Source organism: Schistocerca gregaria, chromosome 3, assembly GCF_023897955.1.
Source record: "Schistocerca gregaria isolate iqSchGreg1 chromosome 3, iqSchGreg1.2, whole genome shotgun sequence".
In the NCBI taxonomy this organism is placed as follows: Eukaryota; Metazoa; Arthropoda; class Insecta; order Orthoptera; family Acrididae; genus Schistocerca; species Schistocerca gregaria.
The window spans coordinates 367,941,127-367,963,916 of NC_064922.1; the positions used below are offsets into that span (position 1 = coordinate 367,941,127).

The 22,790-nt window shown below is 35.5% G+C and overlaps 1 protein-coding gene across 11 annotated transcripts in view; it reads right to left on the minus strand.

The window, feature by feature from the left end:
- LOC126354916 (mucin-17-like) overlaps positions 1-22,790 on the minus strand; it is a 518,430-nt gene that overhangs the window by 47,294 nt on the left and 448,346 nt on the right. For 6 of the 11 annotated variants that reach the window (XM_050004997.1, XM_050004993.1, XM_050004988.1 and 3 more), the window contains 6 exons: positions 21,693-21,788; positions 21,518-21,592; positions 15,500-15,592; positions 10,035-10,133; positions 6,237-6,335; positions 2,432-2,530 (listed from right to left, as the gene is read on the minus strand). In XM_050004997.1, coding sequence (XP_049860954.1) covers positions 2,432-2,530; positions 6,237-6,335; positions 10,035-10,133; positions 15,500-15,592; positions 21,518-21,592; positions 21,693-21,788 — 561 coding nt within the window. The remainder of the gene's footprint in view (positions 1-2,431; positions 2,531-6,236; positions 6,336-10,034; positions 10,134-15,499; positions 15,593-21,517; positions 21,593-21,692; positions 21,789-22,790) is intronic. The other 5 variants (XM_050004992.1, XM_050004991.1, XM_050004989.1 and 2 more) reach the window with 5 other exon arrangements.

Consider the following 22,790-nt stretch of genomic DNA (forward strand, 5'->3'; position numbering starts at 1 on the left):
AAGATATAAACAACCACGCATCAACAGCACCTATTAGACAGAGCGGGTCTGACAGCCGATCACTTCCTGTCATCCACCAGGAAGGAGGTACACAGCTCATGTTGTCTGTAATTCAACCATGCCTAGATGGTCAATACCGTGGTTTGATCACATCTGTATTGTTACTTTGTGCCAGGAAGGACTCTCAACAAGGGGACTGTCCAGGGGTCTCAGAGTGAACCAAAGTGATCTTATTCAGACATGGAGGAGATACAGAGAAACAAGAACTGTCAATGACATGCCTCGCTCAGGCTGCCCAAGGGCTACTACTGCAGTGGATGACCGCTACCTATGGATTATGGTAGGGAGGAACACTGACAGCAACGCCACCATGTTGAATAATGCTTTTCGAGCAGCCACAGGATGTCTGTTACAACTCAAACTGTGTGCAATAGGCTACATGATGTGCAACTTGACTCCCAACACCCATGGCGAGGTCCATCTTTCCAACCACGACACCATGCAGCATGGTATAGATGGGCCTAACAACATGTCAAATGTACCACTCAGGATTGGCATTACGTTCTCTTCACTGATGAGTGCTGCTTATGCCTTCAACCAGACAAGCATCGGACATGTGTTTGGTGGCAACCTGGTCAGGGTGAACGCCTTAAACACATGGTCCAGTGAGTGCAGAAAGGTGGAGGTTCCCTGCTGTTTTGGGGTGGCATTATGTGGGGCTGATGTACACTGCTGGTGGGCATGGAAGGCACCGTATCGGCAGTACAATTCATGAATGCCATCCTCCGACTGATAGTGCAACCATATTGGCAGCATACTGGTGAGCATTCGTCTTCATGGACGATAATTCGCACTTCCATCATACGCATTTTGTGAATGACTGCCTTCAGGATAACGACAGTACTCAACTAGAGTGGCCAGCATGTTTTCCAGACATGAATCATATCAATCATGCCTAGGAAAGGGTTGTATATGGATGATGTGACCCACCAACCATTACGAGGCATCTACGCCAAATTGCAGTTGAAGAGTGGGACAATCTGGACCAGCAGTGCCTTGATGAACATACGGATAATATTCAACAATGAATACAGGCATGTGTCAATGCAAGAGGACATGCTACTGGGTATTAGAGGTACCGGTGTGTTCAGCAGTCTGGCCCACCTCCTCTGAAGGTCTCGCTGTAGGGGCTGGTGCAACATGCAATGTCTGGTTTTCATTAGAAATTCCGATAGTCTAAAAACCAAGGTGATGCAAAACTTTTTTTGATGTGTGTGCAGGTCATTTTATTGAAAAAAATATTCCATGCGTTCTTTCTTTTGAAACAATAAAGTTCATTAACCAGACATTTCAAAATGAGAAGTACATACATTTTACATCAAGAACAGAATATAAAAGAATTACAACTCATCACTGTTTAGTAAACTGTAATTCAACTATTTCTAGGGAGATTTCTAGAGGCATAATTTGTAAATTTCATTTTTTTTACATATTTTATATATCACATAGAAAATTCTGAATGTCTCATGTACAGATAGGTATAGTAGTACTTTCCATAAGGCAGCTTACCCTTGTTAACATGTTAGGTTTTGTGTGTGGTCCAGTGACAGTATTGAAAATACAGTAGACCAGTAGACAAATTGAATGCAAGTTGCTTGTGGAACCTGCAGAAATTAGTGTCCAGTTCTATCCAACAACAGCAGTTACCAATATCAGCAGTAAGGAAATTCAGTGGAACCAATTGCAATCAGGATATACAAACTTTTACTCAGTACTAACAGCAACTTAATTGTAGTGAACGGAAAAATTTGCATTTTGTGATAAATGCAATATAGATGCAAATTCTACCTCAAAATGCAAAAATGTGAAATTACTTAAGACAGTATTTCACAGAAAATTGTATCCAGATGAACTATTTTATCACAGATAGTTTGAAATTGCTTCATTTTCTGCATTTAAATGTAAAAAATATAACCAGTTTTCAGTTGTTGGTATTGGCAAAGCCCAATTTGGAAAGATGATGTGCATAAAAACCTGTTTCGTAAAATAAAAAGCACATGAATACAATGATGTATCAGTGCCCTCAATGAATCTAGTGCAATGAGAGTTGTGCACGTGTGAATGGTCTATTTAAGATGCACGTAGTATAGTGCAACACAGTACTCAGCAATGGGACGTAGCATTTTATAAGAAACAAACACTTACATTTGTTCATTAGCTAAAGCTAGAAAATTTGTATATTGCGGACACTTTTAATGTGGCATATTAGGTGGCAGTTATTTTGAACTGTGGTTGCATAGAGTACTGGTAGAACTACACTTTTAGAAATAGAAAATAATTTGTCAAGCTTTACATAGATAGGAGTCATAAGACACTTTACTTAAAATCAATATAGTAAATGGGACACCCGCAAGATGTAAGGGTTAAATACCTGTGTGGTTGCCACCGTTCTTGTAGATCCTTTTGATTGTCCACTTAACAATGCAGCAAGGATCTCCTCATCAGAAAGCTTTGTACGGGTGGAATTTACCTGCAATTTTTATGAACATGTCATTAGGAATTTCCTGCTAAATTCTCCTATACATACATGTTTAAATGTGTACAAACATATTGTGTTCTGTAAACATCAGTTTAAATGAGCATGCTCAGTGATACTGAACGAGGTATTCATTTATTCATATAATATTCCAAAGAGTTCATCATGATGGAGGTGTTACATATTCCAGAGATCATTTGTATATCGCACAACTGCGGTTCTTAAAATATGTTAGAGTAATTAATTTTCATACACGTGCAAGCTACACATTTGCATAAAAAATTACTTAATTATCTGACAGCTATTAAGAATGTAATTGTTTTACAGTACAAAGATGCACACTTTAGATAGAAATGGGAAGATATAAAAGGAAATTAGAGAAAGGATTGGGGCAGCAGACTTTCTGTTTAAATCATAATGAATTAGCTCAGCAATAGAGAGATATCAAAATAGACAAAGCTAGCTACACACAGATATAATGACATTGACCTACGGCTATAAACCTTGGATAGTAAGTACGGGAATAAAAGGTTGTATCCAAGCAGCAGAAATGAGCTTCTTTCCAAAAATAGTAAAATAGGCTAAGAAAGGTGAATCAAAGTACATCCAGTTAGAAAAATTTAAATGAAATCCTCTGCTCCAAGATCAACAGCTGAAGTCACTTGGAAATGTCTAGCAAATGTTGGAAGGTTGCCTACCAAGATCAATGCAGTGTGTAAGGGAAGAAGGCAAGAATGAATGAGGACAGCCAGGGATACATAAAAATGGAGCAAAGTAGGCACTCCAAGAAATCCAGGACAGAAGACTGTCAGCGAGAAAGGCAATATCCACGAATAGGCAAAGATTTACATTTCTCATACCCTAGGCATCAAGAAGTAAATAAGAATTGGATTATGAGAGAAAGTAGGTTCTTTTGGTGCACATGGAGTTGCCAAGACAACTACAATTATAAACATGCTTTTAAGGTTGGCAGACAGTAAATCCATCAGTCATTTTAAATCACTGAGCAAATGTTCAAAAATTTTGTTGGACCATAATTCACTCCTACTAGTATCACAGTTACTTTTAAGGGAATGGATTAAAATGTCATAATTATGAATTCTGTTATTTCTTTTTAAATGTGAAGTATTATTCACAAAAAAGTAATTAAAGAATGTATGTACTCTAAAGCTGCAGTTAAAATGCCTGAGTCTTTAAATAGGTGACAACAAGATTACTATGGATGAGTGCTGAATATTATTACTGTATCATACTTTTATTCAATGAAAATTTCCTTTCTATTTGGCTGAGAAACGGTTCCATGCGACATTAGTGAATGAAAATACATTACATATGTTAATTTATTGTTTTTTATGACTGCACAGGACTGCATCAATACCTAATTCATAAAATATATATATATATATATATGTGTATGTCGTTGTATGTTCCACCACAGTTCTGGACTGCTTGGATCAATTTCATCCCCACTTAGTACCAGGAGATTACCATGAGGGTGATACAGCTGACATAACCCTATTTGTAAGGGTGGAACAACAAAGAGAAAAATCAAAGGTTCAGAGTAATACTATTGTAGCGAGCATTTCTTAAACTTTACAGTAACGGTATGACAAATTGAAAGTTCCAGTATTTTCCATAAATCATCCTGAAAATGTACTCCTGCAGATGTTGCTTAGAATGTACTAGTGTTCCAATGTTATTATGTACTTTAGAGCAAAAAATGTTCCAAAAGTTATTTGAGAAAGGGCATTATTAACAAAAGCATTGATGTCTGACATTAATGTCACTTACAATGATATTTCACTGAAATTGTAATACATCAGCATGTGCCTACAAATGTGAATAACTTTGTTTCATAAATTCTGTTGGCAGTAACAATGCCTCTACAACATTTCTTATTTCCAGAACTTGTTATATTAACTTAATTATGTTGTTAAATTAACTTAATTATGTCATGTATTAGAAAATTTGACTTGTTTCACATCATTACAAAATATCGTACTCATGTTCCATGGAACTAGTATTAATCGAATCGAATCTAATCTCATCTTACAACATGCTCACTCAAATCATTACCAGTGACACAGAAAAAGCACTGGGTTTTAATGAAGCAAAAGAACATGTAGGCTGCTGAAATGTAAATAGTACTTTGAAACATTTTCAAGTTCTGAAAACAAATTGTAGAGTGGCCTATGAACATGAAATACCACTTTGTCTGGAGTTCATAGATTTTGATTCAGCTTCAGTTCAGTTTCAGATCAAACTATGATAGTATATTAATGGACATGCAGTGTATTTCACAATCCCTATTATAGGTTTGTAGGGGTTGTCGACGGGACTTAGCAAATAAAGTTTTGATCAGAGCACCATGCCCATAATGCACTGATTGAGTGCAAAATAAGTTTGTCAATCGTGTGCAATGTGTGGTTTTCATTAGCAATAAAAAGGGCAGCAATGATGTTTATGATGATCTCTATTCCAGTTTTCTGTACAGATTCCGAAAGTCTCAGAACCAAGGTGATGCAAAACTTTTTTTGATGTGTGTGCAGGTCATTTTGTTGAAAAAAATATTCCATGCATTCTTTCTTTCGAAACAATAAAGTTCATTAACCAGACATTTCAAAATGAGAAGTACATACATTTTACATCAAGAACAGAATATAAAAGAATTACAACTCATCACTGTTTAGTAAACTGTAATTCAACTATTTCTAGGGAGATTTCTAGAGGCATAATTTGTAAATTTCATTTTTTTTACATATTTTATATATCGCATAGAAAATTCTGAATGTCTCATGTACAGATAGGTATAGTAGTACTTTCCATAAGGCAGCTTACCCTTGTTAACATGTTAGGTTTTGTGTGTGGTCCAGTGACAGTATTGAAAATACAGTAGACCAGTAGACAAATTGAATGTAAGTTGCTTGTGGAACCTGCAGAAATTAGTGTCCAGTTCTATCCAACAACAGCAGTTACCAATATCAGCAGTAAGGAAATTCAGTGGAACCAATTGCAATCAGGATATACAAACTTTTACTCAGTACTAACAGCAACTTAATTGTAGTGAACGGAAAAATTTGCATTTTGTGATAAATGCAATATAGATGCAAATTCTACCTCAAAATGCAAAAATGTGAAATTACTTAAGACAGTATTTCACAGAAAATTGTATCCAGATGAACTATTTTATCACAGATAGTTTGAAATTGCTTCATTTTCTGCATTTAAATGTAAAAAATATAACCAATTTTCAGTTGTTGGTATTGGCAAAGCCCAATTTGGAAAGATGATGTGCATAAAAACCTGTTTCGTAAAATAAAAAGCACATGAATACAATGATGTATCAGTGCCCTCAATGAATCTAGTGCAATGAGAGTTGTGCACGTGTGAATGGTCTATTTAAGATGCACGTAGTATAGTGCAACACAGTACTCAGCAATGGGACGTAGCATTTTATAAGAAACAAACACTTACATCTGTTCATTAGCTAAAGCTAAAAAATTTGTATATTGCGGACACTTTTAATGTGGCATATTAGGTGGCAGTTATTTTGAACTGTGGTTGCATAGAGTACTGGTAGAACTACACTTTTAGAAATAGAAAATAATTTGTCAAGCTTTACATAGATAGGAGTCATAAGACACTTTACTTAAAATCAATACAGTAAATGGGACACCCGCAAGATGTAAGGGTTAAATACCTGTGTGGTTGCCACCGTTCTTGTAGATCCTTTTGATTGTCCACTTAACAATGCAGCAAGGATCTCCTCATCAGAAAGCTTTGTACGGGTGGAATTTACCTGCAATTTTTATGAACATGTCATTAGGAATTTCCTGCTAAATTCTCCTATACATACATGTTTAAATGTGTACAAACATATTGCGTTCTGTAAACATCAGTTTAAATGAGCATGCTCAGTGATACTGAACGAGGTATTCATTTATTCATATAATATTCCAAAGAGTTCATCATGATGGAGGTGTTACATATTCCAGAGATCATTTGTATATCGCACAACTGCGGTTCTTAAAATATGTTAGAGTAATTAATTTTTATACACGTGCAAGCTACACATTTGCATAAAAAATTACTTAATTATCTGATAGCTATTAAGAATGTAATTGTTTTACAGTACAAAGATGCACACTTTAGATAGAAATGGGAAGATATAAAAGGAAATTAGAGAAAGGATTGGGGCAGCAGACTTTCTGTTTAAATCATAATGAATTAGCTCAGCAATAGAGAGATATCAAAATAGACAAAGCTAGCTACACACAGATATATTGACATTGACCTACGGCTATAAATCTTGGATAGTAAGCACGGGAATAAAAGGTTGTATCCAAGCAGCAGAAATGAGCTTCTTTCCAAAAATAGTAAAATAGGCTAAGAATGGTGAATCAAAGTACATCCAGTTAGAAAAATTTAAATGAAATCCTCTGCTCCAAGATCAACAGCTGAAGTCACTTGGAAATGTCTAGCAAATGTTGAAAGGTTGCCTACCAAGATCAATGACGCGTGTAGGGGAAGAAGGAAAGAATGGATGAGGACAGCCAGGGATACGTAAAAATGGAGCAAACTAGGCACTCCAGGAAATCCAGGACAGAAGACTGTCAGCGAGAAAGGCAATATCCACGAATAGGCAAAGATTTACATTTCTCATACCCTAGGCATCAAGAAGTAAATAAAAATTGAATTAAGAAAGAAAGTATGTTCTTTTTGTGTACATGGAGTTGCCAAAATAACTATAATTATAAACATGCTTTTAAGGTTGGCAGACAGTAAATCCATCAGTCATTTTAAATCACTGAGCAAATGTTCAAAAATTTTGTTGGACCATAATTCACTCCCACTAGTATCACAGTTACTTTTAAGGGAATGGATTAAAATGTCATAATTATGAATTCTGTTATTTCTTTTTAAATGTGAAGTATTATTCACAAAAAAAGTAATTAGAGAATGTATGTACTCTAAAGCTGCAGTTAAAATGCCTGAGTCTTTAAATAGGTGACAACAAGATTACTATGGATGAGTGCTGAATATTATTACTGTATCATACTTTTATTCAATGAAAATTTCCTTTCTATTTGGCTGAGAATACGGTTCCATGCGACATTAGTGAATGAAAATACATTACGTATGTTAATTTATTGTTTTTTATGACTGCACAGGACTGCATCAATACCTAATTCATAATATATATATATATATATATATATGTGTATGTCGTTGTATGTTCCACCACAGTTCTGGACTGCTTGGAACAATTTCATCCCCACTTAGTACCAGGAGATTACCATGAGGGTGATACGGCTGACATAACCCTATTTGTAAGGGTGGAACAACAAAGAGAAAAATCAAAGGTTCAGAGCAATACTATTGTAGTGAGCATTTCTTAAACTTTACAGTAACGGTATGACAAATTGAAAGTTCCAGTATTTTCCATAAATCATCCTGAAAATGTACACCTGCAGATGTTGCTTAGAATGTACTAGTGTTCCAATGTTATTATGTACTTTAGAGCAAAAAATGTTCCAGAAGTTATTTGAGAAAGGGCATTATTAACAAAAGCATTGATGTCTGACATTAATGTCACAATGATATTTCACTGAAACTGTAATACATCAGCATGTGCCTACAAATGTGAATAACTTTATTTCATAAATTCTGTTGGCAGTAACAATGCCTCTACAACATTTCTTATTTCCAGAACTTGTTATATTAACTTAATTATGTTGTTAAATTAACTTAATTATGTCATGTATTGGAAAATTTGACTTGTTTCACATCATTACAAAATATCGTATTCATGTTCCATGAAACTAGTATTAATCGAATCGAATCTAATCTAATCTTACAACATACTCACTCAAATCATTACCAGTGACACAGAAAAAGCACTGGGTTTTAATGAAGCAAAAGAACATGTAGGCTGCTGAAATGTAAATAGTACATTGAATCATTTTCAAGTTCTGAAAATAAATTGTAGAGTGGCCTATGAACATGAATTACCACTTTGTCTGGAGTTCATAGGTTTTGAGTCAGCTTTCAGTTCAGTTTCAGATCAAACTATGATAGTATATTAATGGACATGCAGTGTATTTCACAATCCCTATTATAGGCTTGTAGGGGTTGTCGATGGGACTTAGCAAATAAAGTTTTGATCAGAGCACCATGCCCATAATGCACTGATTGAGTGCAAAATAAGTTTGTCAGTCGTATGCAATGTGTGGTTTTCATTAGCAATAAAAAGGGCAGCAATGATGTTTATGATGATCTCTATTCCAGTTTTCTGTACAGATTCCGAAAGTCTCAGAACCAAGGTGATGCAAAACTTTTTTTGATGTGTGTGCAGGTCATTTTGTTGAAAAAAATATTCCATGCATTCTTTCTTTCGAAACAATAAAGTTCATTAACCAGACATTTCAAAATGAGAAGTACATACATTTTACATCAAGAACAGAATATAAAAGAATTACAACTCATCACTGTTTAGTAAACTGTAATTCAACTATTTCTAGGGAGATTTCTAGAGGCATAATTTGTAAATTTCATTTTTTTTACATATTTTATATATCGCATAGAAAATTCTGAATGTCTCATGTACAGATAGGTATAGTAGTACTTTTCATAAGGCAGCTTACCCTTGTTAACATGTTAGGTTTTGTGTGTGGTCCAGTGACAGTATTGAAAATACAGTAGACAAATTGAATGTAAGTTGCTTGTGGAACCTGCAGAAATTAGTGTCCAGTTCTATCCAACAACAGCAGTTACCAATATCAGCAGTAAGGAAATTCAGTGGAACCAATTGCAATCAGGATATACAAACTTTTACTCAGTACTAACAGCAACTTAATTGTAGTGAACGGAAAAATTTGCATTTTGTGATAAATGCAATATAGATGCAAATTCTACCTCAAAATGCAAAAATGTGAAATTACTTAAGACAGTATTTCACAGAAAATTGTATCCAGATGAACTATTTTATCACAGATAGTTTGAAATTGCTTCATTTTCTGCATTTAAATGTAAAAAATATAACCAATTTTCAGTTGTTGGTATTGGCAAAGCCCAATTTGGAAAGATGATGTGCATAAAAACCTGTTTCGTAAAATAAAAAGCACATGAATACAATGATGTATCAGTGCCCTCAATGAATCTAGTGCAATGAGCGTTGTGCACAGGTGAATGGTCTATTTAAGATGCACGTAGTATAGTGCAACACAGTACTCAGCAATGGGACGTAGCATTTTATAAGAAACAAACACTTACATTGGTTCGTTAGCTAAAGCTAGAAAATTTGTATATTGCGGACTCTGTTAATGTGGCATATTAGGTGGCAGTTATTTTGAACTGTGGTTGCATAGAGTACTGGTAGAACTACACTTTTAGAAATAGAAAATAATTTGTCAAGCTTTACATAGATAGGAGTCATAAGACACTTTACTTAAAATCAATATAGTAAATGGGACACCCGCAAGATGGAAGGGTTAAATACCTGTGTGGTTGCCACCGTTCTTGTAGATCCTTTTGATTGTCCACTTAACAATGCAGCAAGGATCTCCTCATCAGAAAGCTTTGTACGGGTGGAATTTACCTGCAATTTTTATGAACATGTCCTTAGGAATTTCCTGCTAAATTCTCCTATACATACATGTTTAAATGTGTACAAACATATTGTGTTCTGTAAACATCAGTTTAAATGAGCATGCTCAGTGATACTGAACGAGGTATTCATTTATTCATATAATATTCCAAAGAGTTCATCATGATGGAGGTGTTACATATTCCAGAGATCATTTGTATATCGCACAACTGCGGTTCTTAAAATATGTTAGAGTAATTAATTTTTATACACGTGCAAGCTACACATTTGCATAAAAAATTACTTAATTATCTGACAGCTATTAAGAATGTAATTGTTTTACAGTACAAAGATGCACACTTTAGATAGAAATGGGAAGATATAAAAGGAAATTAGAGAAAGGATTGGGGCAGCAGACTTTCTGTTTAAATCATAATGAATTAGCTCAGCAATAGAGAGATATCAAAATAGACAAAGCTAGCTACACACAGATATAATGACATTGACCTACGGCTATAAACCTTGGATAGTAAGTACGGGAATAAAAGGTTGTATCCAAGCAGCTGAAATGAGCTTCTTTCAAAAAATAGAAAAATAGGCTAAGAAAGGCATGAATCAAAGTACATCCAGTTAGAAAAATTTAAATGAAATCCTCTGCTCCAAGATCAACAGCTGAAGTCACTTGGAAATGTCTAGCAAATGTTGGAAGGTTGCCTACCAAGATCAATGAAGTGTGTAAGGGAAGAAGGCAAGAATGAATGAGGACAGCCAGGGATATGTAACAATGGAGCAAAGTAGGCACTCCAAGAAATCCAGGACAGAAGACTGTCAGCGAGAAAGGCAATATCCACGAATAGGCAAAGATTTACATTTCTCATACCCTAGGCATCAAGAAGTAAATAAGAATTGGATTAAGAGAGAAAGTAGGTTCTTTTGGTGTACATGGAGTTGCCAAGACAACTATAATTATAAACATGCTTTTAAGGTTGGCAGACAGTAAATCCATCAGTCATTTTAAATCACTGAGCAAATGTTCAAAAATTTTGTTGGACCATAATTCACTCCTACTAGTATCACAGTTACTTTTAAGGGAATGGATTAAAATGTCATAATTATGAATTCTGTTATTTCTTTTTAAATGTGAAGTATTATTCACAAAAAAAGTAATTAGAGAATGTATGTACTCTAAAGCTGCAGTTAAAATGCCTGAGTCTTTAAATAGGTGACAACAAGATTACTATGGATGATTGCTGAATATTATTACTGTATCATACTTTTATTCAATGCAATTTTCCTTTCTATTTGGCTGAGAATACGGTTCCAGACGACATTAGTGAATGAAAATAAATTACGTAAGTTAATTTATTGTTTTTTATGACTGCACAGGACTGCATCAATACCTGATTCATAAAATATATGTATATGTGTATGTCGTTGTATGTTCCACCACAGTTCTGGACTGCTTGGAACAATTTCATCCCCACTTAGTACCAGGAGATTACCATGAGGGTAATACGGCTGACATAACCCTATTTGTATGGGTGGAACAACAAAGAGAAAAATCAAAGGTTCGGAGCAATACTATTGTAGTGAGCATTTCTTAAACTTTACAGTAACAGTATGACAAATTGAAAGTTCCAGTATTTTCCATAAATCATCCTGAAAATGTACACCTGCAGATGTTGCTTAGAATGTACTAGTGTTCCAATGTTATTATGTACTTTAGAGAAAAAAATGTTCCAGAAGTTATTTGAGAGAGGGTATTATTAACAAAAGCATTGATGTCTGACATTAATGTCACTTACAATGATATTTCACTGGAATTGTACTACATCAGCATGTGCCTACTTTATTTCATAAATTCTGTTGGCAGTAACAATGCCCCTAAAACACTTCTTATTTCCAGAACTTTTTAGCACATGAATATGATAATACATAAATGCAACTCAACATAAAAACAGTTCCCAGGAAAAAAATAAAGACTGTATGTTGTATTTAATGATGATACTAATTTTAACACTTCATTCATCTTTCTTTTCAATGTTACAAGCTTCCCCATGCCTCAGATTGGGATAGAATTCCTGGTAAACTGTTGGAACAATGTTGTTCTGGCAGAGGGGATCTTATCAGAAAATTTTTCCTCTGAAATTGGCATTGAGGATGAATATACACATGACAAGTCTTCCACAACTTGTTCTACACTTGGGCTGCGACCTCCAAACTTGTGCATTAAATCAATGGTATTGTAATCTGGTTCATATTCATATTTAAATGGCATCATCCATGGTTCTTCTTTCCTCACCATTATTACTCTTATATCAGACCCTCTGATCCTTTCACCATTTTCAACTTTAGTTCCGTTTTGGATCTTCAATAAAGCCTCTTTGAAAGAAATAAAGAAATAAACAAAAAAACCTTCTGTAACATCTCACATATAACATACCTTTTCTCATTTTACTTGGCTGTGGTTGCTAGAGTCTACCACTGCTGTGGTACATAAATATTCATGCCCTTTTTTGTTCTCTTGATAATACTGTGCATGCTGTCTCCTTCATTTTGGGTGCACCCCTTCTCAAGGAATTTGTAGTTGGTTGGAGCAATTTGTAGAGTACTCACCCTGTACAGATACATGAAAAAAAGTCTGTTTCAGTTCTGACCAATTGTCAGAAAAGAAAGAAACATTATGGCAGCCATTCTCACTTTGCTGCTTTAGGAATTTGTAAATCCAGCAAGCTATGTCTATGCTTCCTCTATGTCCAGTTCCCTTATGCCACATGAAGCACATTCTCTTTCATATTACTGTGTTGTAGATAATCACATAGTAGGTGCTCAGCTTTTTGTGTGCTAGAGCAAGAATACTGCACATTGTGAAGCGATGAGTACCTGCTATAAATCAAAACAAGCACACAGAAATGTACTGTCTGTATGTGCCTTCAATTTGTCATAATCATTTCCTGCTCGAGGCATGTCTTTGTTTTTCAAAATTCATTGTATTTTCTTCCTCTAAAGCTGTTTTATTTTCTGGTTCAGCATTCTTTTTTAGGCTTGAAAAACCCAAGACTGTATTCTTATTGAAAAAACTATACATCCAAGCTGATCCATGCTTCTTTCTCTCCTCTTGGCACTTCTGAATGTACATTCTATACATCTTTAGAATGCTGAGAGTGCTATCTAGGATTGCCATAGATCATCCTTCCTAATGTAGTGTGCTAATACTTTAACAAATGAATATATAAGATTACTTGTCCCTTCCATAATATCATCTGATTTTCGTTGATGTTTGGTCTAACTCACTACACCTTCTGGACTAGTTTTCTCAAAAATTGTTTTTATCCACTGATCAGTAATACCAAAGGTATGCAGAAACTTGGTTTTGCATACATTTAGCACTTCATATTCAAGAACTTGAATTAATGTATACTTTTTCCCTCCTGATAAGCTTATTTTCTAATATTTCTTCTCCACTTCCACTCCTCAATCATTTGTTTGTTCAGTGAAACAAAATCATAAAAGCAGTTACGATAAAAGGTAGCTCAGGCTGCCACAGATGTGAGTGTGAAAAGGATCATAATAGCAGTTGCAACGCTATTACACTGATAATATATGGAATTTGCAGTTACAATGTTCAAGCATCTTCTTTGTATGCTGGAATAGTAAGCAGAGCAGTTATGATTTTATTTTACAGACAAAACTTTAATTTGGACAATGCAGTGGCATTGTAACTTCATTTTTACCAAAGTGTGCTACAACAGAACTGCTCTGAACTGTCAGTATGTAACCTTAACTTTACAATGCCTGGAGAAATTTCAGCTTGGTATATACATCATTTACAAGCTGCAAAATCTATTGTCAGAGTAAAAATATCACTAGTGTTAGGGTAGGGATGTGTGGAAGGTTACCTACTAAAATAACTGAAAACAAACTGACTAATATTAAACCTGTAGTTTTGGGGGTTGAGGGACTCATTGGCGACAGTCCTGATGCCATATTATATCGGGGTGGAGATAAGAAGCGGTGACTCAGAGCACAAATCTGGAACTCTGAGAGCACTTGCAGCCATATTTGTTACACATGTTGTTGTTGCTGAATGAATGGTTTGGTGAAGCTCTCCATGTTCGTCTACGCTGTACAAGACACTTCATCTCTGCATAGCTGCTGCAACATAGATTCACTTGAACTTTCTCTCTGTAGCCAAGCCTTGGTCCTCTCTCTACAATTTTTGCTCCTCACATTACACTCCATTACCAAACTGACAATTTCTTGATGCTTCAGAATATTTTGTATCAACCAATCCCTTCTTTCAGTCAAGTTGTGCTGTAAATTTATTTTTTCTTCCCATTTGTTTCAGTACCTCCTTCTTCAGAAAATAATTCCAAACTCTTAAATTTATATTTTATCTCAACCCTCCAATGTTCATATATTGGATTCAATACAACAACCAGGCATGCAGTGACTAAATTGTTTATGTACCCACAACAAAGTGGTGGGCCACGTCAGGTCACAAGAAGAGTATTGTGATGGATAGCTGATGTCAATGTTCTCAGAAGCTGATCAGAAATGATGGGCAGTTTAAAATAAGTGAGGTGTTGTACAAAATACAATGGCATGGTGGGAGGAGAGTTAATATATTTCTCTTCTTGAAATATTTTACTTGTTATTGCTATTCTCGTATTCTATATCATCGAGACCTTGGCCATTTTCAGTTATTTTGCTCCACAAATAGCAAAACTCATCTACTATTTTAGTCTCACTCCTTCAGCATCATTGAAGAGTGTGGCAAGGCATTAGGAAGCTCCTTTGATAAACAATATATGTTGTCAATCTTTAATGCCAGTTAGTCATTACTGTCTGCTATAGAGGCATTACATAGCTGCTTCTATACCTTAATGTCATTTTCATATAATTTATGCATCTCAGAGCTTTCCCCTTCTGTGAGGCTTCATATGAATGCAGATTTGTCATCTTACAGTATAGGCCTAGGTATCCACCAATATTATAATGTTATATAAACAGCAGACTTTAAAATTAATAATCTTATGTGACGTGTAACACATAGCATGGAGTACATTCATTAGCAAATATTAAAATTTAAAAGTAGCATCTAAAGATAAAATAGTGACAGCTCTTTTTATTGGCACATTATCATCATGAACTTTCTTCAAAACAGTGTGGCACTATCAATATTTTTGCTCATGATAACAGAGCCTTTCCATGTACCTAAAAGTCATTTTTCATTATAGAAAGTAAAGAACAAATTGTGTGTGTGTGTGTGTGTGTGTGTGTGTGTGTGTGTGTGTGTGTGTGTGTGTGTGTGTGTGTGTGTGTGTGTGAAAAAGGGAGAGGCTTTAATAATGATTTTAATGATTTTCTCTGTATACCCGTTCTGTTGCCTTCTGTGTTGTTTTGGGTTGACCACCCAATAAGGATAGAAGCAGTTCTTCTTCACTTAGTTTCCCAGGTATTGGCAGCCCCTGAAATGCAGTTGTAGTTACTTCATCAAGCAAATAATCAAAAGCAGCCAAGCAATTGTTCTAGAACTAAGACTTAGGCTACATATTTGAATTAACTGAAACAAGGTTAAATTTGTAAACTCCTCCTCACATTACGCCAATTACTCTGCCCCATCTTTGAAATTTTAAACACTATTTACAAATAGCATATTTGTAGTGCAACATCCGCATATGAATCAATAGGCTGCAGGAGTTGTCACAGGTGAGTCTTCCCTTGTTAGCACTGGAATTGCTAGTGGCAGAGATCATAGCTGTTTTGTCAAAGGTTTCATTAAATGTTTGAATAACTTAAATGATAAATGAGAAACACAAACAATAAGTAACAAAAATGCCCAGTACGATGAACAAGGTCATTTGAGGGCTGAAGGAAGAAAATGATGACATTTAAAGAAAGTTGATTAAAACTGGAGGAAAAGTTATAAGACTTGCAAACTTCTTTACAGAAAGTGTGTGGAAGAAACCATTACTAAAAATTAGAAGACTGCCATAATTAATTTACTTCACAAGAGAAAGGGCATTATATGTAAAGACCTAGATCTATCAGCCTCCACTGCAAACTTTAGAGGCAAAGTTAGTTCTCTTTGCTGTTGATACAAGTATAGTAATCACACCTGACAAACAAGAATTAACTGATGAAATTGTCAATAATGTCTTTCAGAAAATAACTAAGTGGTTCCTTGTAAACGGACTCTCACTGAATTTTGATAAGACACAGTACATACGGTTCCATACAGTAAATGGTATGACACCATTAATAAATATAGACCTTAATCAGAAGCATATAGCTATGGTAGAATATTCAATTTTTTTTGGTTGTGCATTGATGAGAGGTTAAATTGGAAGAAACACATTGATGATCTGCTGAAACATTTCAGTTCAGCTACTTATGCATTAAGGGTCATTGCAAATTTTGGTGATAAACATCTTAGTAAATTAGCTTACTACGGCTATTTTCACTCATTACTTGCATATGGCATCATATTTTGGCATAATTCATCACTGAGGAATAAAGTATTTATTGCACAAAAGTGTGTAATCAGAATAATAGCTGGAGTCCACCCAAGATCATCCTGCAGACATTTATTTAAGGATCTAGGGATATTCACAGTAGCTTCTCAGTATAGATACTCTCTTATGAAATTTGTTATTAACAACCAAACCCAATTCAAAAGTAATAGCAGTGTGCATAACTACAATACTAGGAGAAAGGATGATCTTCACTATTCAAGATTAAATCCAACTTTGGCACAGAAAAGGGTGAATTATACTGCCACTAAAGTCTTTGGTCACTTACCAAGTAGTATCAAAACTCTGACAGATAACCAACTAGTATTTAAGAAGAAATTAAAAGAATTTCTGAATGACAACTCCTTCTACTCCATAGAGGAATGTTTAGATATAAATTAAGAAAAAAAAGGGAAAAATATTTTAAAAAATTAAAAAAAAAAGAATAAATAAAAAGTTGTTATATTAACTTAATTATGTTGTTAAATTAACTTAATTAAGTCATGTATTGGAAAATCTGACTCGTTTAATGAAGCAAAAGAACATGTAGGCTGCTGAACTGGAAATAATACTTTGAAACATTTTCAAGTTGTGAAAATAAATTATAGAATGGCCTATGAACATGAATTACCACTTTGTCTGGAGTTCATAGATCTTGAGACAGCTTTCAGTTCAGTTTCAGATCAAACTATGTTAGTATATGGATGGACATGCAGTGTATTTCACAATCCCTATTAGAGGCTTGTAGGGGTTGTTGACAGGACTTTTTATAAACTAAACAATGTATTCATTTTGCCTGATATAACCCCCACACTTTTACATGGATCTGTGTATACTCAAGTTACTCTAAGGCCTGAATTATTGTTATAACTTAGAGTAATTTCTCTTTTTGTACATAATCAAAATAATCATTACATATGATGGTACCTTAGAGTTCTGAATGCATCAAGAAATTGCCTACAGTAATAAAATATGTTACAGCTTTATTATTATCTCGCGTTTGTTGAGAACTCGATGGATCGATAAACACTGAGTATTCCTTAATAATAATAATAATAATAATAATAATAACAATAATAATAATAAATGTAAGTGAAAGAACTCGTATGTTAGGGAGTAAAGGCCTGTGATGAATCAAATCCAGAATGCTACAGACCAGCTGTATGGATGTTAATAGAGAACAGCTTCTTGCTTAATGAATGTTCTCAGGAACTATTAACTTTTTGTCACTCCAGAAAAACTGAAAAATCTAATTTTTACTAAATAAGTTATTAGATTTCATTATATCAAAATTAAAACTGTAATGTTCATAATAATCATTTCCAGTCCATGCACACTCAGGCTATGCTGAGGATTTATTGCAGGTGTCCATAAGAAATTTTCACAAATTTTGTCTTAATTTTTATCAGTTTAAAATATTAGAATAGTCCTGTGACCATCCCAGTGAGATATTTTGATAAAATCTTGTAAATGTTAAGAAGAAAGGATTGGAAATTGGAGAAGATTATAAAAAAGTGATACATCACGGGAACAATTAATAAAACTACTATTTGCTTAACTTCAACCCAGCTCACAAGATTTTGATTATGGGCCCTCTATGGATTATTTTTCCAATAAAATATGGAACTGACAAGCTGGCACAAGTCAATCTTATTCAAACTTCCCTACAATAACCACAGTTACAGGCCCACAATGCTGCTAAGCAAGTGTCTTAGGAAAAATGATAAAGAACAGATTGGAATCTACATCAACATACATACTCCACAAGCCACTGTACAGCATATGGCAGAGGGTACCATGTGTCACTAATAATCATTTCCTTTCCTATTCCACTCCCACATAGAGAGAGGGGAACATGACTATCTAAATGCCTCTACATGACCCCCAATTTCTCTTATGTTGGTATGAATATGGCGGCAGGATTTCTATGATAATTTTTGTTTTTAACAAATGTTTTTTTTCGTGCTGGTCTTCATTTAAAGTTTTGAAAACTATTAGCAATTGGTATGACTGTATACTGATTATGATGATGACATGTGACAATGAGGCTTTAACACCAAAACTTGCTAGGACAGAATAAATAAATAAAGTAGTAAAGTGAAATGTGGACGTAGCAGGTTCCTGTCAAATCTGTGAAAGTCTCCTACAAGTACTGTTTGTTAGGTCACTCATCATTAAAACACAAAATACTCAAGCAGGTCATAGAATGAGTAGGAGTCTTCCACAAGTCTTAAATTTGTTCCCACTCCTGTTTAAAATATTTATGATAGATTCACAAGATGCCTTAAAGACAAATGTAAAGCTTATATAATAAGCTGTTGATGTATGTATATATATGTACAAGGAGAGTGATATGCAAGCAGAAACATAAAATACATCACACATTGGCTAAATTATTCACATAATTGAAGGGAAATGGACTAAGCATCTTGGACAGAAATTCTTTTGTATTCTCGTTTACATCCAGGACACACTTTGAATCTAAGATCATATGACTTTCAAACAACAGTTAAATATTTTAGCTCTAGTGGGATGTGAACACTAAACAGATGTGCAATTTCCTCTTAATGGCAATAAATTGTGAAACACAGCAGATGGTTGGGCCAACGCAGACTGTACCTAACTTTTCCAATATAATTTCATGAGCACTGATTTCGGATCTCCTTAAACATTATACTACTTTTGATGTTTGCCATTACAAAGCATTTAGAGTTTGCCTTGTCATCATGGTATACATTCTACACAGGTTGAGATGATTAAATTCTGCTTCACTTATGGTACAATAATCAGTGTGAAATTCTTTTGGAAAAGGAGCATAGTTTATTGAAGGTAAGCTCTTATCAAACATTCAAGAACTAACTGGCAAGTACTTTATCTCAAAATATTTGTTGAACATGTCTCTCCCTAGTTCATGGCAGAGTTTACAACTAAAAGTTTTTAAACCACCACAAGTAAATCTGCCTAGAGACTACATGCTTTGATTTTAGCTACCAGTGCATTGACTTCCAGCCAGCAGTCTCACTGGATCTCATTTATGTGACAGAGACACTCAGGGCATCTTATAAAAACTCTCTCTTCCTAATGGAATAGCATCAGGCCCATACAAATATAAATACCTTGCTAAGCAAAAGATGCAATTGCTGAGATCTTATTGACAAAAACAGAGAAAAACATAAGGTTCAACTAAGAAAAATTCTAATAGTACAGGTGATAGTCATTTTGTTGTAATGGATGCTTTCCTTAAGCAGATCACTCACAACTGAGAAATTACTCACACTAAAATTTCAGCTACTAATTAGCAATGAAGAGTTTCAGCTCCTCAGGGAAGTGTGAAGATAATAAGCACTTGTCAATCTGTTTTTACTACAATACTATGTTTAATGGCATCTTAGTTAAAAAAAATTATTGATACATAATATACAGCTTAGTAATTGTAGCAATAATCTTGACTTTTTCACATCCTGAGAAGATTATAGCCCTTTAGAAGTAACACATATAAAATTGGAACCAGTGGTATTGACAGATAGTTGAAGTAACTGACAATCAACAAGGTTTGGGGGATCTAGCCACTAACTCCATTCTTGCTGATGATATACCACATAACTGCTGAACAGAGAACTGTTCTCAGAGTAAGGGACTGATGTCCATGTTCAAGTTACATTAGGGTAAAAACAATATATATTCAGTGTTAACATGCAACAACCACTCACAGATGGCAGGTGGTAGACTAGCACTGGAAGGTATATAAAGTGTTTCTGCAGGGCCTGAAAACAGTGCAGTCATTGTCGCAATGTAGAAAAAGAGTGATTGTCTGACATCCAAAACAGCGTAATCACTGGCTTTTGGGCCAAGGATGGAAGCATTTCCAAAATGGCTAAGTTTTTATGCTGTCATGGTCAAAGTATACCATGCATGACAAAATGGTGCTATCCAAAACTGACACTGAAGAAACTGTGGTGCACCACGGGCCATATATAACAGGGGTGAATGACGGCTGTGGAAATGTGTACAAGTGAACAGATGTGCAACTGTTGAGCAACAGACTGCCCAGATTAACTACAGGGCTACCAAAAGTGTCTGCTCAAGGACCATTCAGTGAACATTACTGCATATGGGCCTCCACAGCATGTGCCTGCTTCATGCAGCCACGCTGACTACTGTTAATTGGTAACAAAAGCTGGAATTTGCACAGGAACACCACAACATGACATTCACTGAGTGGGGACAGGTGGCCTTTTCAGATGAATCACATTTTATGTTCCATCAGACTGATGGCCATTGGTGTGTACAGCATGAAACATCTCAAAGCAAACACCCTGCAACAATGTTATGGTCTGGGGAATGTTTTCATGGCATTCCTTGGGTGATCTCATCATTCTGGAAGGCCCAGTGGGTCAACACAAGAATGAATGCATTTATCCTAGGGAACACATCTACCATCACATTCAAAGAGCAGGATGAGTTTACCACACTACCACACTCCCTTGGCCCCCATACTCCTTGAATTTAAACCTCGACTGAGAATCTGTGGGACTATTTGACTGGGCTATTTGTACCATGGATCGCAAATCTGAAACAGCAAACAACTGAAGGGAGAAATTTAAAATCACCTTATAAAATTCCAATATCTGGTGTCCTAGATGGAAAAATATCAGCTATCTTCATGCTGCTGCCAGAGGTACAGAGAAAATAAAACTGGACTAATAGTAGTCAATGCAAAGTCATATAAGCAGTAACTCTTTCTCTACATGCACTTTACAGTGATTTGTAGAGATTATAATTGTGAAGGTGTAATAGTAAATTACTGACAAAATTTTTACCTGGCTAGGAACCAGTACACTGATTAATACAGACATGGATTCATGAATAATCATAGCGTACCTGTGATTTTGGTCTTGTTGATGGTGTAGATAGGGAGTGTCCCTCAGGTACTTGTTCCTTTTGCTGCTGGCCAACCTTGGGTTCAAAAAGAGATGGAGGGAAGTATTATCAAACTGCTTGTTATAATGCCTATTGTAAAATAAATAAATCATAGTACACTGATCTGTCACCTTACCTTTGAAGAGGTTTTTAAGTCTGCTGAGGCTTGCTGACGAAGCAGTGAAGCTAGTAATTGCTCTTCTGGGCTCAGTCTGGACCGAGATCGTGTACTCTGCAGACATTTTTCAGTTCTTTACAGCTACTTTGTCATGAATCACAAATAACATGAAAATACATATCAAAACCAAATGATTGCTTTATTGTTACCTATTATGCATTTTAAAAAATAGCCATATGTGACTGAATCTAAGCCTCTTAAAAGTAACTCATCCCACTCCCTTGTATTTTAGCTGCTCTTAATATTTAACTGTTGTTTGATGTCTCTGGATGATCGGTTAAATGTACTGAATAATGTCTTTGAAAAATATTATAAGATAAACATCAATAATAGTTTAGCAAAGGTAACTGAATGTTATCCAATTACATTTCGTGATGCTGCAGGAATTAGATAAGGAAATAAGATGCTAAAAGTAGTACACAAGTTTTGATAACTGAGCAGCAAAATAACTGATGAAGCTAAAACTAAAGATGGTTAAAAGTTCAGATTGGAAACAGCAAAAAAAGCTTATAGGAAAATAAAAGTTGTTAGCATCAAATCCTGTTATAACCTTTAATCACAATAATTGCGTGGATTTTCACACTCTCTCTTAGAAACAATAGCTGATCACATGATTACAACTCAGTCTCTCATATTCGACTGCTGTGCCGTGACATGTGGCCGGTGCCGTTCGTAGCTAGGTGGCGCTCCCGCGCTCATCTGATTTGCGGAGCGCCTCTATCGCCGTTTGTGCGTACTGTCGTGGCGGCACTGTTAAATGTCGTGGCACTATCACAACACTTTTCCCCCCTTGAAAAAAATAAACACTCACTTCCTTGGAGACATGGACAGCGCAGAGACATCCATGGCCTCTTGTGAGGCCCCGAGGAGATCCCGCGCAGAGACACGGGAGTATGGTCGAAAATGTCCAGGACGGAAGCTCGTGCGAGGAACGTGCCTCCTGGATGAGATGATGGGTGAAAACTCCGGAGCAGCATCCATAGGTGTCATTGACCTGGGAGTGTGCTCCAGTGAGATGGGTCCCGGAGAAGGCGGCGTCGCGACTGGGGCCGGTTC